This window comes from Fundulus heteroclitus, chromosome 21 (assembly GCF_011125445.2).
Source record: "Fundulus heteroclitus isolate FHET01 chromosome 21, MU-UCD_Fhet_4.1, whole genome shotgun sequence".
In the NCBI taxonomy this organism is placed as follows: domain Eukaryota; kingdom Metazoa; phylum Chordata; class Actinopteri; order Cyprinodontiformes; family Fundulidae; genus Fundulus; species Fundulus heteroclitus.
The window spans coordinates 38,194,524-38,210,285 of NC_046381.1; the positions used below are offsets into that span (position 1 = coordinate 38,194,524).

General features: G+C 51.7%; 1 protein-coding gene across 3 annotated transcripts; it reads right to left on the reverse strand.

Annotated features, from left to right (window-relative positions):
* Positions 1 to 688: 688 nt before the first annotated feature.
* On the reverse strand, positions 689 to 12,155 carry inhbaa (inhibin subunit beta Aa). 3 transcript variants are annotated; one of them, XM_036125521.1, is made up of 3 exons: positions 12,063 to 12,155; positions 11,053 to 11,778; positions 689 to 2,021 (listed from the first exon to the last, which is right to left on the reverse strand). In XM_036125521.1, the coding sequence occupies exons 2-3, from the start codon at positions 11,561 to 11,563 to the stop codon at positions 1,201 to 1,203; spliced, it is 1,332 nt and encodes a 443-aa protein (XP_035981414.1). In that variant the 5' UTR covers positions 11,564 to 11,778; positions 12,063 to 12,155; the 3' UTR covers positions 689 to 1,200. The 3 variants fall into 3 exon arrangements, with proteins under 3 accessions (XP_035981414.1, XP_021169313.2, XP_035981413.1); XM_021313638.2 differs by having other exon boundaries at positions 11,053 to 11,798; XM_036125520.1 differs by lacking the exon at positions 12,063 to 12,155 and having other exon boundaries at positions 11,053 to 12,043.
* Between the last annotated feature and the right edge of the window lie 3,607 nt (positions 12,156 to 15,762).

Here is a 15,762-nt window from a genome sequence, read left to right on the forward strand (position 1 = left end):
ATGTCAACATGGCCTCCTATTGGCTGGGAGCAAATAGAAGAACCACAATGAAGAGCTTTCTGCAGCTTGACCGCTTAATGTTCAGTTTCTGCTTTAAAAGCTTTTAGAGCTTGAAAAGCAGAAACTAAAGCAAACAGAAACAGATGTCACCAGAGTTGTTTTGTCATTATTAGAGCTGTTTTATTTTTAAGCCTGCTGGGGAAATTTATTGTGGAAACACCGTGGTCAGCAGTGGACCAATGAGAAGCCTTTGACCGTGTCATGTGACCTGCTGAAGTCAGCCATGGCCACGGTTTAGCGAAGGAAACCAGCTGCAAGGTTCAGGCTTAAGAAAGCTGAAACAGACTGAAAGAGACCCTGGAGGGTCGGGAATCGAACCTGTGACCTGAACACGTTACTTCGCTATAGTGCAAAAAATATAAAACAGGAAAAAAAACAAAAAACGACATTTGCAACGCTTCTTAAAAATAGAAAACCCAAATAATAACAACACAAAATATTATTATCAACAAGAATAACATTAATAATATTAATATACTTACTAACAATAATAATATTAATAATTAACATGGTTACCACGGTAACATAAAGAAGTGTTTGGTTCCAGCAGCCGAGCCAACTCGTTTCGTTCAAGTATCTCAACACACACACACACACACACACACGCACACACACACACGCACACACACACACACACACACACGCACACACACACACGCGCACACACACACACACACACACACACACACACACACACACACGCTCTAACATGATCAAAGTGTCTCGTCGCTCCTCCATCTTGTCGGCAGTAAACAGAGCAAACAGAGGAAAGTACAGGCAGATGTAATACAGGAAACAAGTTGCATAGTTTGAGATCTTTTTGTCTGCAGTTCTTCAGGCACCTCGTCTCTCTGAAGTCCCACTGGGGTCGCGGTGCCTGAACGCCACATAAATAAGCCTCGCTCCCTCCGTTTGTAACAAAAATATATTAGATATTCTTTTTTTTTTTGAGTCTTTTTTTCTGGTTTTTCAGAAAGTGCCATCGAGACTCAGCCTGAGTTTGACTCAGCGAGTCTGGAGACGAGTTTCTCTCCCAGAGAGCGACCTGGAGGACGGAGAAGGACCGCCTCTGGCTCCTCCCCCCAGGGCTCCTCCTCCTCGGTCCTCCCCAGTCCAGGTGGCGGCGTGCCGTCGGGGTCCCTACGAGCAGCCGCACTCCTCCACGATCATGTTCTGGATGTCCTTCTTGATGATCTTCTGGTCCTCGTCGTAGTAGAGCATGGACATGGCCCGTAGCCGGGTGGGCACGCAGCACGACTTCAGGTTCTTGAAGGGGCTGTGGCCCAGCATGCGGTAGTGGCTGATGACGGTGGAGTGGAAGGACAGCGTGGAGCCGGCGATGCTCGCCACGTGGGAGGGGCACTCGCCCTCGCAGTAGTTGGCGTGGTAGCCCGACGGCGCGATGATCCAGTCGCTCCAGCCGATGTCCTTGAAGTTGACGTAGAACTGCCTCTTGCAGCAGACTCTCACCTTGCCGTCGCACTCCAGCCCGCGCTTCCTGCGCCGCCGGGAGTCGGCGGCGTCGCCCTGCCGCACCACGGCCATGAGGAAGGGCCGGTGGGACTGCTCCCTCTGGCCGCCGCGCTGCGCCGCCTCGGAGCCGCCCGACACCAGCACCAGCGTGGCGCCGGCGTCGGCGCAGAGCGGGCAGGACACCCGCAGGCGCAGCGTGGTGCTCCGCTCGCTCTCCAGCAGCGCCTGCACCGCCGGAGACACGGGGAAGGTGTGCCAGCCGCTGCGCCGGGTGTCCACGGTCTTCTCCGCCAGGAGGACGTCGTCCTGCGGCGCCGCGGGCCGTTCGTTGGGGAGGAGGCGCTGCTGGAAGAGGCGGATGGTGACCTTGGCGCGGCTGCGGTTGGTCTTGGCCAGGCGGAGGAAGAGCCAGACGTTGGCCTGTTCCACCAGGGACATGTCTCCTCCTTCTTTAGAGAGGACGAAGTTCACCACGCCCTGGGAGTCACCTGAGGGGACAGGTAGAGAACAGCCTCAGTTACTGTCGACCTTCAGCGGGTCCAACTAGACTATAATGCATTTATGCCTTAGTTACGGTAGCGGCCCGCAGAGCGGAGGAGAAAGTTAGACATGCGACGCAAAGAGAAATCTCCGTGTTTAAACCCACAAACTGCCGGTAGCAGCAAACACACCATTGATCGCCATGAGAGACAGTGAACGCCTCGCCGGCCCTGAGTCTGCCACCACCAACACTCTCATCACGTCTGAGAAACACGTTCTGCTGACTCAGCAGCAGCTAATGGATGCCACCAGGACCTGTGCGGTCGTCCCTGCAGGTCTAAAAGTGAAACAACTCTGAACGTTCCTCCTCCTCCTCTGCAGAACCTGCAGCTCCATGGTTCCCTGGAGGCTGCAGGCCGGGCAGCCAGCTAACAGCCACGCTCTCAGCTCTGCCTCGTGGGCACCGCAGAACTCCAGTCACGACTTCAGAGTTTATGAATGTCAGCGATGCTCAGTTAGACGGTGTGAATGGGCGACGTGTGTGTGTGTGTGTGAGGGGGCGGCCGGTCCATTAGAGCGCCTTAAGCGGCGGTTCGGAGGCGATTATCTCACTTAGATCATCGTCACCTCCAGCAGACAGAAAATAACCGGTCCTGTTCATTCATCCTTTCTGAGAAAAGGCACTGCTGGGGTCCAGGTTCTGGTTCCGCTGCTGCAGAGCAAACGGTTTATTCTGTCGGGTTCAGCATCGCTGATGACCTCTGAGATGATGAAGAGCAGCTCTCAGCTGTGACATCAGGATCTCCTGAGTTCCTGTTCTGATGAGAATGTTCCCTCTGAAGGCTTTATCGCTCAGTCGGAACCAAACTACTGGACCTCTGTGCAGAAGCAGAGAGAAAACTGCAGTCGGACCCGTTCTGCTGCAGGGAACTAACGGACCAGGAGGTTCTGAAAGCCCTGAATGCAAAGGAAAGGAACCCAGAAGACAATAAAGTGCGTGAGAGCAATGTCTGGCAGAAGAGCCGAGCGCTTCTCATTTTTCTCATGAACTTCTGCTCGGGCCGTAATGAAAACAGTCTGAACAAGGCATCCCATAATTGTCTGTCGCTGCGGGAGATTTGAAGCCGCTCCAGATGCAGATTCTGTGGATGGCTGCCGTTAAATCATTCCGATGATCTGCGGCTCTTTGTGGGCCCACTCACCACCGAGAGAACACAATAATCAGAGGTTCTGACAGCGTTCCACAGGGATTAACTCCAGCGCCTGAAGAATGTAGAGACTCTGAAACATCTCTGGGTTCTGGATCAGTGGGTTCCACCTTCAGAGGATCGGACCACCAGTGGACCGGTCCTTTAGTTCTGATGATTCTGATGATTCTGGCTTCAGAGAATGGACTAAGAAAACTAGAATATTGTAGAGAAATTGAAATATATATATAGAATATAGAATATCCTAATCAACAAATTAACTCTTGGTTTCCAGAACCTCTAGATGGTCTCAGTCTGGGTCAGCAGGCGGTACCATAATGGGGGGGGGGGGGGGTCTGCTGACTGGACAGAGGTCCAGAAGACAGACCCGGTTCCCTCCACAGGGAGGAACCAGCTGCTGTTCTCAGAGAGCTGATCCTGATGTATTTACAGAGAGTTGAGTGGAAGGAAAACGTGTGGCAGGAAAAGGAGGAACCGCAGGATTAGACAGAACCAGGCTGCACAGAACCAGGCTGCACAGAACCAGGCTGAAGGTTTTAATGAAGCTTCCTGAATAAATCAGCTTCAGCAAACAGTCCTGCGGGTTCTACGCTGTGGAACAGACACCAACCGATGATCCGTTTATCAGGAGAACCGGAGCAGAACAGCCTGATATTTCGTTGGAGCTGAAGGTTTTGAACCTTGTTAGTAAAACTCTTTACTCCCCATAAAGTCGCTGCTTTGCCTCAAACAGGCAGAACGGTGACTGAACCGGACCACAGGGAACCGGACCTGCTGCTGGTTCTGTGGGCTGCAGCTGCTGGGAGCAAACGTGATGAAGTGAAGTGGGTCGAGCTGGAGAACCGCTGAGGTTCTGGTTGTTGTGTGAACACTGTGGTTGGGTCCTGTCATGTGCGCCGGCTGTTAGAAACGGGCCGTAAAACGGTTCCAGCAGGAAAACCCGGCTTCAGACACCAGGGAGTCGATCCGAGATCAAACCGACCTCAGCTGCTCTGTTTGCTACACAACCATCTGTCATGGTTAGAACCGCCAGGCCCGGTTTCATTTCCAGGCCTCGTCTAGGAACCGGAGGAACCTCTGGGGACCGGAGCGGCCCGACATCAATCAGAGCTGCAGCTCCGCCTGTTCCCACAGTTATTCAGTCAAACACCACGTGTTTCAAGCTGAAGACCAACAGAACCGCCTCGCCCTGCTGAGTTCTACTGGACCCTCCAGGACAGGATGGCCTCAGAGGGTCCAGAACCAGAGCCCAGCTGGCAGAACTGGGGGGGCACGCCTGATATTCCCCATCTGGGCTCAGCGGTGCTGCTCTTAACTGAACGGGCTCCTGCAGAACCTGTGCAGAACACAGCAGGCGCTGGAGACCGAGTACCAGAACCACAAACAGCAATCGCAGTTTAAAATGGGCTGCAGGTGTTTAGGACCAGAACCAGAACCACTGATGGATTCTTTCTATATGTTGGCAAACATCCGTCATGTCTGGACCGTGCAGCTTGGCTTGAATTTGCCCCGGGAGTAAAACGGGTCACATCAGAACCGTGCAGCTCTTGGTGAAGCAACAGAAGAACCAGAAGGACCAGAACCAGCTTTGGTGGTGATTCTGTGGACCTTCAGAGTGAAGCAGACCTCCACCTGGCAGGTACTCAGGCTCCTGGGAGGATAATGGGCTCCTTAGCTGCTAACCACTGCTAACCGCTGCTAACCGCTGCTAACTGCTGCTAACCGCTGCTAAATGCTGCTAACCGCTGCTAACCGCTGCTAAATGCTGCTAACCGCTGCTAACCGCTGCTAACCGCTGCTAACCGCTGCTAACCGCTGCTAAACGCCGCTAACCGCCGCTAAACGCTGCTAAACGCTGCTAACCGCTGCTAACCGCTGCTAAATGCTGCTGAGCTCTGCAGCTTCTCCTGCCTGCAACCAGCCGCCTGCTGCGCCCCATCACTGCCAGCTGCTACCCAGAACATCTCTCTGCCTGGCGCTGGACGTCCTTCCTGCTTCACAAAGACCCGAATCACATCAGCGGTACCAGGGATCAGCTAACGGAACCACTTCCTGTTAGCAAGGCGTTGCCAGCATGGAAGCATCAGCATCTCCGTGCTGCAGCGGCAGTTTCTCACAGCGGTTTGGGACAACTACACGTCTCCAGGGAGCTGAGCCAGGAGGAGCCGCTCAGGGAGCCTTATCAAGGCTGGGAAGCTTTCCTGGGCTCTCTAATTCCCGCTGCCAGCATCTCCTCCCTCTCCGTTTGAAGTCGCCGCCTCTCGCTGCCTTCCTGTCCTCCCTGATTCCTCCTAAAGTGGCGTCGCAGCCACAGGGAGGTCTCACTCTGCCCGGTTTTCATCAGCAGCTGAGTCTTTAAATAAAGGCTGTCTGGTTAATTATTTATCAGTTTGCTTTGGTCTCTGCTGTGTTACTTGTTTTTTTCTGGTTTCATCAGATCCACCTTCAACAACCAACAGACACAGCCACCAATAAGAAGTAACGTAATAACCGTTTTAAATAGTTTACTCCTGAAGATCCAGGCCAACGGCTCCCATCTCCAGGTCCTCCTGGGGGGTCAGGATCTGTTTGACTCCCTGAGGGACGCCTGTCTGCTGAAAGGTGGTGGAGCTTTCAGAACCAGAAAGAAATAAAAGCTTTTTAACAGACGTAAGACGCCTGGAGACATTTTAGTGTCAGCCCTGTCCAGCTAGCAAAAACCTTTTTAATAAAACAGAGAAAAGCTAAAAGCTAGTTTTGACTGAACCAGCACAGGTCCCCACTGCTTTCAGATTTCCTCTCCACTGTCACTACATGCATGCTCAGTATGAGGGATTGCTGCAAAGCCAACAACTCAATGCAGCATCTGTGGCTCCATGTTCATCCAGGAGGAGTGAAAGCTGCAGGTCAGCGACTGAATGCAACCTGTTAAAGTCAGAGAGCTGCTCAGACGTCTGGCCTCCTGCTCAGGTCTCCGTCAAACACAACAAACTTCATGCCGTTTGCTGCCGACACGTTCACGCATCATTCTGACTCCTTCATAAACCCTGCTGCTCACTTCATCCTGATGATGTCTGTGAGACGGCAGATAAAGCTCCCTACAGGGACTACTTTCTGCGGCGGATGTTAAAGCCACGGCCACCTTTGTTCCAGCTGGACTGGAGTCAGTTTCCCTGGCAGCAGGTCTGCTCACAATCTGTGGCTGTTTACTATGGAGTGATTCATCTGTCCACACGTAGCATCTCTGCCACACGGCACAGCCCAGCTGAAGAGACCACAACAGGAATAAAAAGATCCATCTGCACGGAAACGAGCGGAAACACGCCTTGAACACGCTAAGGCCACGCCACGGAAAGCCCTGGGACGGGCGGGGAGGGGGGGGGGAGCAGAGGAGGAGCAGATGACAAACTGTGAGAGAAAACATGACAGGAACTCAGAATAAACAGAAGCGAAGCGAAAGACAAACAGGACCAGACTAAGATAAACGAGCAGAACCTGCAGCTGGGCCCGGCTTCACGTCAGACAGATGTGTCTCTGCTCCAATCAGCTGCTCCCGTCCGGCTTCCTCTGGCTGTCAGAGGTCAGAGGAGTGACCGCGAGCAGGTCGCCACTGCCAGAATAGACCCAACAAAGACGGGCTTATTCTGCGGGCCGGGCGGCGAGGGGTAGGCTGGGGTTAGAGCCCAGAGCAGGCGGATGAAAGTGGATTCAGGAATGTCGCTAATGATGTGTTCAATTAAGTTCAATTAGCCTAATTGTCCTCTGTGTGTGGTGAGAGACGGGGAGAAGCGGGGGAAGGTAAACAGGGACGGACTGGAAACAGAGGACAGGAAAAAACTGGGGACAGATAGATATTGTCCCAGAGCTGCTAAACAGAGGTTGACACTTCGTCTCCGCCAAGAATCCCGTCATCCCTGCACTGCGCTAGCCGCCATGGCCCAAAATAATTACTGAGCTCCCTGAATGCACCGTTTATGTCCCAGCAGAGCTGCAGAGGCTTCTCCTCTGTAAGTCAGCAGGACAACCTCGTGCACCTTTACCTGTCGGAGCTTTGCAGGCAGGTAGGCAGGTAGGCAGGTAGGCAGCAGGAGGACAAAAGGTGTTTCTGTGAGTTCACAGGTGGTCTGGATCTGACTGTGGCAGCTTCACCGTGATACAGATTAGCTCACCAGCACCGCGGCTGGATGGAGGTTTTTATCTGTGATGAACATTATTCCTGATGAATTAAAATCTTCACACAATATAAAATATTAGATATAACTCAAATTATTTTAATATCTGGGCCTTTTGGTTGTTTCAGAGTACATCTGTGCAGTGACCTTTACCCAGAAGCAGACGCAATATATATCCGCTTAATTATATTATTATCATTTTCAGACACAGATCTGCTTCTTATAGCTGAGAATAAATGTAATTATTCATTTATTTCAATCAAGCCCAGAATAATTAGCACATTTGCAGGTATTTTTGTATCTACAGTGATTGACTCGTTGCTTTATGACAGAAATCCTGACTCTCATTAAAATATAACACTTGGTTTATTGTAGAACAGGAAAAAAAGTACATAATCTTTAGTAATTTTAGCTTTTAACATTTGTTGGTCCAAAGCTACAGCCGACATGACGATTTTGGCCCAAATACCAAGACGTTTGTACACCCCTGCTTTAAGTGCGTCAGTGTTTCAGAATAAATAAACCAGCTAGCTTTAGCACTAGCGGCAAAACCCGTTATTTAAAGCAGCACTGCGTTACAAATACTGCCATCTAGTGGCCGGTCTGGAAAAATGGCCTGGAAATATTGAACGGTTTAAAAACATATATAATTTGTAGAAAGTTTATTGGTAGGAAAACTTTCAACATTTATTCTTTAGCAGTAATTAGTCGTTTTGGGGTCCTCATTTTCCTCCCACTTAATTTCACAGCGCCCTCCCAGTGGTTCTGATCTGAGCCCGGGTCCAGTTGATTGTTCAACCTTCGACATTATGACTCCTGACTGAGGCACAGCAACTTTATCTGAGTAAAATAACCACATTTCCATTCAGGAGACTTAATGCAGATAACAGATAATGGTCCGTCAGGCAGGTACGAGGACACCTAAAGGTGCCGACGCCTGAAGAAGACCAGACCTGCAAATGTTGGAAAAACCAAACCTCCTCATGCTCTGATTGTTTTCATCAGTTTCTGCCTTTTGCCTCCTTCTTCTTCAGAACTACAGTTCTGTTTCTTTTTTATACCTGGGATTTAATTTAACTGAACCATTTTCATTGGATTTTATTTGTAATTAGTCTGTTTAATGTGAAAAGATAAAACCTCAGTTATTTACTATTTTTAGTTTATTTTATTTTATGATCCAGCATCAGGGTCCTCATAATGTGGCGTGAGAAGATTTTCCAGGTCTGAACGAAGAGGAGACTCGAGTCAGACTTAAGCAGAGCTTCACTGCAGCTTGAAAATGTCAGAAAATGTCAGTAAAAGTTGTGCAAAGGAGCCAAAACTGGAGCCTGAAGCTGCATAAACTGCACTTCAAGGAGTCTGAGAGCTGATGGCCTCGTTACAATATAAACTCTGGCAATAAGAAGGAATCTGCTGTCTGAAAAACGCTTTCAAATGACAACTTAGATCTTTTTAAAGGAACCCGGTTCTGGAGTTTGTTTGGAAACTAAATCTCCTCCAGCAGAACTTTGATGAAGCTGCTTTGTGATCGAATCACCTTGAACTCCACAAAACTGTAAATAGTTCATCTGAAAATGTGCCTTTTTGCTTTACATGGGCAAATTGCTTCAAGATGTTGACTATAAAGCGCGCTCCGTCTAACCACAAGTGTTTTTAGCTGCGCCCCAAAACTTTCTGTGCAGCTCTGCAGTGGCAGCAACATGAAACGTGTTAAATTCCTGCTCAAACCCTCAGCCAGACGTTTACATGAGGACTTCCAGATAAAGTCCAGTTAAACGAGTTGGAACAGAACCAGAGAGCCCGGTACCATCCATAAATCACACCTACAAGCAGCTGTTTACAGAGAAACTGCGTTTTCTGAACGTCCGGGTTCTTCTAATGCGAATTCTGCCGGGTTCTGCTGACAGAACGGAACCTTTTGGAGCCGTTTAATGGCCCGTTGGTTTTTAGTGTTTACAGGAGCTGCCAGCTGGCGAAGAAGCTGCGAACAGACCAAAATGTTCTGCAGACGCTGCTGCAGAGCGGGTCAAGCTGGACCAACATCACGTCAGAGAAAACAACAAACATCTGAGGCATTTTTACCTGGAGACGACTCAACAAATGCAAGTTAAATAGAATTAAGCTGTTAGACCAGAGCGCCTGGCAGACGAGCTGCAGGGTTTATTTAACCCGTCGCTGCGCAGGAAGAATCTGTTCATTTATGTAGAGATAATTCAGAACAGATATCTTCTCAAACACGTCCAGAATCAGTCCAGTCCGGCTCAGAGTCCGGTTCTGTCACATCTCTGTTGGACCCAGCTGCAGGTAAATTCAGTTTAAAAGCTCGACTGGTGCAGAACCTCAGAAATCCCTCATCCTGAGCAAGCACCTGGCGATAGTAGAGTGGAACAACTCTCTTTTACCAGGAAGAAAGCCTCCAGCAGAACCAGAACCAGAACCAGGCTCAGTATGAGCGTGCAGTGGTGGATCAAACCCTGGCAATAGTTAAGCTGCCTGTGAGTCTGTGGGTTCTAAGATCTCTCCCTTTCAGTGAGGGTGAGACCAGAACCAGACCCAAATGGGCTTTTAGAAAGCAGTTCTGAGAAGTTCTAATGTTTTTTTCTTTCTGAGGCAAATATCCTGACAGGAAAAGTTGTGTCTCGTTTCAGAAGCCAAATCTTGGATCTTAACAAAGAAAGGAGCTTTTCTGTCTGATACCCAGCTGGCAGGAGTTCTGATAAGTTCTGGTTCTGAGAGGACGTGAATTAATTCAAACCAGCAGTTTCACCCTGTTTTTCCTCATGTTTGCTGCTGATCACACGGATGAACCCAGTCTGGGCTCGGCTTTGATTCCTCCGGCAGCTCCGCACCGTTTCCCTCTCAGGAAAGCTGGCCCGGTTCAGCCCGTTCGCACAGAACCGCTTCAATCTTTTCCATCTGCCGTTCCAGACTCGCCTACAGAAACCCAAACCGCAGCAGCAGAACATCCAGAGGAGGAAGCGGACGTCAGAGTCCCGCCCACACGGCACCGCTGACAGGTGAGGTTCTGCAGGCAGGTTCTGAGGTGCAGTCTGCGGGTCATTTGGACCGGTTCTGACCCGGAGCAGGTAAACTAGCTGATAAAAACATCAGCACCGTCTTCTGCTGTCAGCCTGAAACTTTGACTCAGCTGCAGCGTTTTAATGATTAACCAACAGAACTGGACCTTCAGGACACGACTTTTCCGACCCGGTTCACCTTCAGGAACCGTGGGACCCGGCGGCACCGCGACCCGTCACTGACCCGGATTTAAAGCCGTTCCCCTTACGCTAAAATGGGCGAAGCGTGCCCTGCAGCCGGTCTGCAGGTCAAAGGTGACGGAGCTAACATCCCGTTCTCCGTCTGACTGGTTCCCCCTCCGCTGGTACCGTGTCAGCGGACCCAAACGGACCGGCGCCCACATCCCCGCTGACTCTAAGCAGATAATGAGGCGTTCTGTGGGAACAGCGGGGGGGCGATCCCAGAGGTTAGCGCCTGGGCGTGTTCAGCTGAGAGAGCGCGCAGGTGGAAGTAAGCAGGTGGACAAACACGGTCATAGTTTCCACCACAGCTGCAGTCTTTGTGTGTAGACCACACACACACACACACACACACACACACACACACACACACACACACACACACACACACACACACACACACACACACACCGTCGGACTCACCAGCCTCAGCGAAGGTGATGATCTCCGTGGTCTCCGGTGCGTCGTCTCCTGCCGCCGCTCCTCCCCCCTTTCCTCCTCCCTGGCCTCCCCTCCCTCGCACCTCCTCCTCCTGTCCCTCGATCTGCACGCTGCCGTCCTCGGCCACTCGCCCCACGTGCAGCTTGCGCAGGGCGTTGAGGAGCGCGGCGCGCGGCACCGGCCGGGTGATGTTGGGCCGGGCCTGCAGGTGGAGCATGTTGAGGATGTGCCTCTTCACCGCCTCCACCACGTCCTGCTGGGCCGCCGTCTCCTCCTCCAGCGCCAGCGGGTCGCCGTCCGCCGCCGTCACCCCGTCGTTCCTCCTCATCCGGGCCAGGGCGCAGGACGGGCAGTGAGCGCTGGAGGTGTCCGCCGGCGACTGCACCATCAGGGAGAGGGGCTGATGCCTGGACGGCAGGTCCGAGGAGGATCCAGAGCTGTGGATCTGAACCAGGACCAGGAGGGCCCAGCCGAGCAAAGGTACCACGGACATGGTGCCGACAAACACCCGAAGGGCTGATTTAAAGATGCCGCGGGGTAGAGAGTCCAAAAAGTCAAATTTAGAGCCAAAGTCAGTGAAAATTCAGTCCAGGGTGGAGAGAGAAAAGAGTTCCTCGCTGCTCTGCCTCCTCTCAGTCCTGCTGTCTTTGTCCTTCGTCTCGCTGAGAAGTTTGGGAGCTGCAAAGTTCAGCTCAGCTCACAGTCCACCTGCCAAACGAAGGGAAGAACTGTAAAGAAACAAGAGAGAGAGAAAAAAACACAACGGCAAGGGAGAAAATGAGTAATCCTTATCTTTTTGTCAGGGACAGATGGCTGCAAAATGTGGAGGCGCCACACGAGAGAAAGAAAGAGGAGAAAGTAAGACAAGAAGAAGAGGAAAAGCTGAGAGGAGATGAATGGATGAAGGGAAAGCTGCTCGTTCCCGGGGTGCAGAGCGAGTGTGTGTCAGAGAGCACTAAGTTCTCCCAGATGAAGGGACTTCCTCTCTTTACCTCTGCTGCTCCCTCCCTCTCTCTCTCGCTCCGTCAGAGTTGAGTGCGCTCCCTCGTTCACCAGTTGAATGATTTTAGTGGAGTGGGCCGGTCTCTCTCTGCTCTGAGCCTCGGCGAGTCTCCTACCATAAGTACACCTCCCTCCCTCTCTCTCCTGCGCTCCTCCTCCCTCCCGGTGACTCATCGCACCTTTTCCAGCCCTCCTCTCTCTGCTCGGCTGCCGGGGCTCCTCCGTCCCTCCTCCTGCCGTCGACTGCCGATGAGTTGAGGGTTAAAAAATCTGCCATGAGCCGTGACTCTTCCTCCCACCTGGTCTGCGTTTGACCGTCTCTCAGTCAGTCTGACGTGCTCGGCGTGTTTGGTCTGGTGGCTGCTCAGCTCCAGTCAACGCGATGTCATCGCCTCTGTCGTCTCGTCTGAAGGTAGCGCCGACCGGCCGACCGGCCGACCAGCCGGCAGCTCCACGGTCCAGAACCACCGTCACAGCCATGTCCTCACAGCACCAACACATCAGCCCTCCTCAGCCGGCGTCACCTGGAGGCCGAGCCGGGATGCTCCGTCTCTTCCTTCACATCTAACGGGGTTCTTCACACAGTTCCTCCTCCAAAGCTACGAGAACATCCGTCTCCCTTTGAGGTGTAGGTCCAGGAGAGATCACGGTCCACGGGGGAATGATTGATGTCATTGGTGGAGGTCAGAGAGATCACCATGAATCTACTCCCCATTTCATATTTAGATAACTACTAACTGTCCTGTGATGCGTCCTGAAGCATCGGACCTGAGAACCTGTCAGCGTTTGTGTCGAAGCATCAAACTCACCAAAGTCCCAGTTTGTCTCTGAGGCTCAGAGTAATCCCAGAACAAGAGAGAACAAGACCAGCCACAGAATGTCAGCATCTCAGTTACAGAAAAGGAGGAGACGCTCAGCAGGAAATTTCTGACGTTTCTAAAGAAAACCAGTTCCAAGTCATTTAAGGCTGATTTGAGCTGAACGCTTAAAGACCGGCTGGTTCCATAAAGTCCTTATTGTCTCCCAGGGCGTCTGGGATCCCAGGGGCTTTCCCACGGAGAGCCGCAATGACTCCGTGGTTTTGGTTTCTGGACGGTTGGAAAGATTTCCAAAGGTCTGAGGCTTTTCCAGGTGGGTGTAAAGGTGGACGGAGATCTAAGGAGGAAACCGAAGAGGATCTAGCTGTGGCTAGAAGGTGTGACGAGGATTAAAGGAGCTGAAGGCGTGACACATTCCTACAGTCGGTTCAGACAGGGTCCCCCCGGGTTTCTGGTGTTTTATTGGGGCTAAGGTTCCTCTCTAGAGGGTGTCTTTGTAAAGCTAAAAGAGAAAGTAAGGTTCCAGGTTAAAGGCCCTCATTAACCAATCAGTTTCAGTGAAGAGCTGAACTTGGTGATTCTATCATCGCCTCAGGACCAGAAGAAACAACCTCTTCATCAGCACGCCTCATCTTCCCACTAACTCTCTGGTTTCTCTTCATCAACCAGAAGCTTCGGTCATCCTGATCTCCATAAATCCCAAAAACACCCGAGTCACACCTGCCTCATCTGCCCACAGCTTCCTGCCGGCCGACCAGGAGTCCTGATGCTGGAATGTGTCACCGTGTTTACTGAGACGTCACCCTGAAACTTCCAGGGAACGGTTCCCCTCTGGCCGAGGGGAACCGCACCCAGACCCCCCGGACCCCCCGGACCGGATTCAGGAGCACCAGACAGAACCTCTGGGTCTTCTCAACACGTCTCTGGTAGAGCTGGACCAGAATGGAAAAGGTTCTACAGAATAATCTAAGTAAATAATCCAAATGTTTCTGGATCATCTCAGAAGGCCCGGAAGCCGCCGAGATGAACAAGCTGCATGTTGAGTAATCGTGGGCTTTCCCCACAGCAGTCACTAAACTTCCTCAGAACCCAGAGCTAAATAAGTTCTGACAGAACTCAGAACCGGACCCAAAGCCAGCCTGGTTCTAACTTTAACGGTGATTATGTGATTGGATATTAAACGTGAGGATTTGTTTGATGCTCCTCTGATGACGTCAGGCTGCTCCCCCTCACACGTGCGGTCCACTAACGCAGAGAACCAGCAGAACCGAGTCAGATGTGAGTGTCGAGGAAGCAGAGAAGACGCGCTGCAGCTTCCGGCTCTGATCAGACGTCTGGGATTCTCCCTCTGCGGCTCTGACATCACCACGCTGTGGGGAAAGTGTGTGAGCCCATGAGTGGGACGCTTGTTTTTCCTGCAAACAGCCCAGCCTGCGTGAGCTCATCGCTCGGCTGTTGCCTTATAAAGACTCTGCAGGGTTATTAGGCTGAGCGTGTCTGGGCCGCTGCCTTCTTTAAATAACTCCCCACCTTTCAGGCAGGAGCCTTTGGTCCCGCCGGCGGGGCCCTGATGCACTTTGCTTCAGAAATCCCCCTGCGGGCATAAAGAGGCGCATGTGGAGCGGGCCGCCCGCCTCCTCAGAAACCAGCCGGCTTCATTTAAAGGCCCGCTGCAGAGGCACCGGTTTCCAAAGATACCAAACATGTCAGGGAGGATTTAGAGGAGACGGAGGTGAAGCCGTGCTGCAGTCACGCAGATTCCCTCCAACATGCCGCAGACGTTCTGCTAATGACTCCTGTCATGAGAACAGGTCTCCTCCAGCTAAATATTTCAGGGGAGCTGCAGCAGCAGCAGGAGGCTGAGCTCCTTCAGACGGCCTCCATGTTTGTTTTGCTGGCAGACCTCCAGCTCTGCTCTCCTCACTGGGTGTGACCTCCTGTAAACCTCTTCACCGTGTTTGTGTGCTGGAATCTGGACCATCGGCTGTAAATAAACTGCAGAACCTGATGGTGGCTCTGCTCGCCTGCGCCATCTGGTGGTCAGCAGCCGCCACGACCCCCACAGGACAGCAAACCACTGACCCCACGGAGGTTCACCAGGTTATCTGTGTCATAGACAGAAACCACGTTTCCAGACCAGTGGTTCCACAGATTCATCTGGTGTCAGGGTCAGACCTGCAGGTGTTTATCATGGAGATCACCTCGCTGAGGGGGGAGGAGAGGAAAGGATGATGGAGGAGAGGAAAGGAGGATGGAGGAGAGGAGAGGAGAGGAGGATGGAGGAGAGGAGGATGGAGGAGAGGAGAGGAGAGGAGAGGAGGCTGGAGGAGAGGAAAGGAGGATGGAGGAGAGGAGGATGGAGGAGAGGAGGATGGAGGAGAGGAAAGGAGGATGGAGGAGAGGAGAGGAGGTATCAGAAGGGTGAGGCCGTCAGGAAACATGAAACGAGGAAACCAGAGTTCAGGAAGGGAGGAGGAGGAAGTCTGGGTTTAAGACAGGAGAAGAAAAATAAATAGGAGTCCGTTCAGTTTGCCTGACCAGAACTTTCTAAAGAGCCGACTCAGATCCATCAGCAGAGACTTGGTTCTCCTGAGCAGAACTACTTTTCATGGTTCTATCATAAACAAACACATGTGGACAGATTAACACTTCGCTGCACCGCGGCCAACGATATTCAAGGGTCCATTCAACACGACCCCAAGATAATTACGGTAATAGATTACCGTAATTATCAGTAAATATGCTCAATGCTTTAAATTCTGTCATCAAGTGTACTTTGATTCAGAAAAAATGCTGAAAGAAACGCTCTACATGTCCTCTGGTGAAGGACGCTCACATATGATGCAATGAACATAAAACACCAGCAACGCCT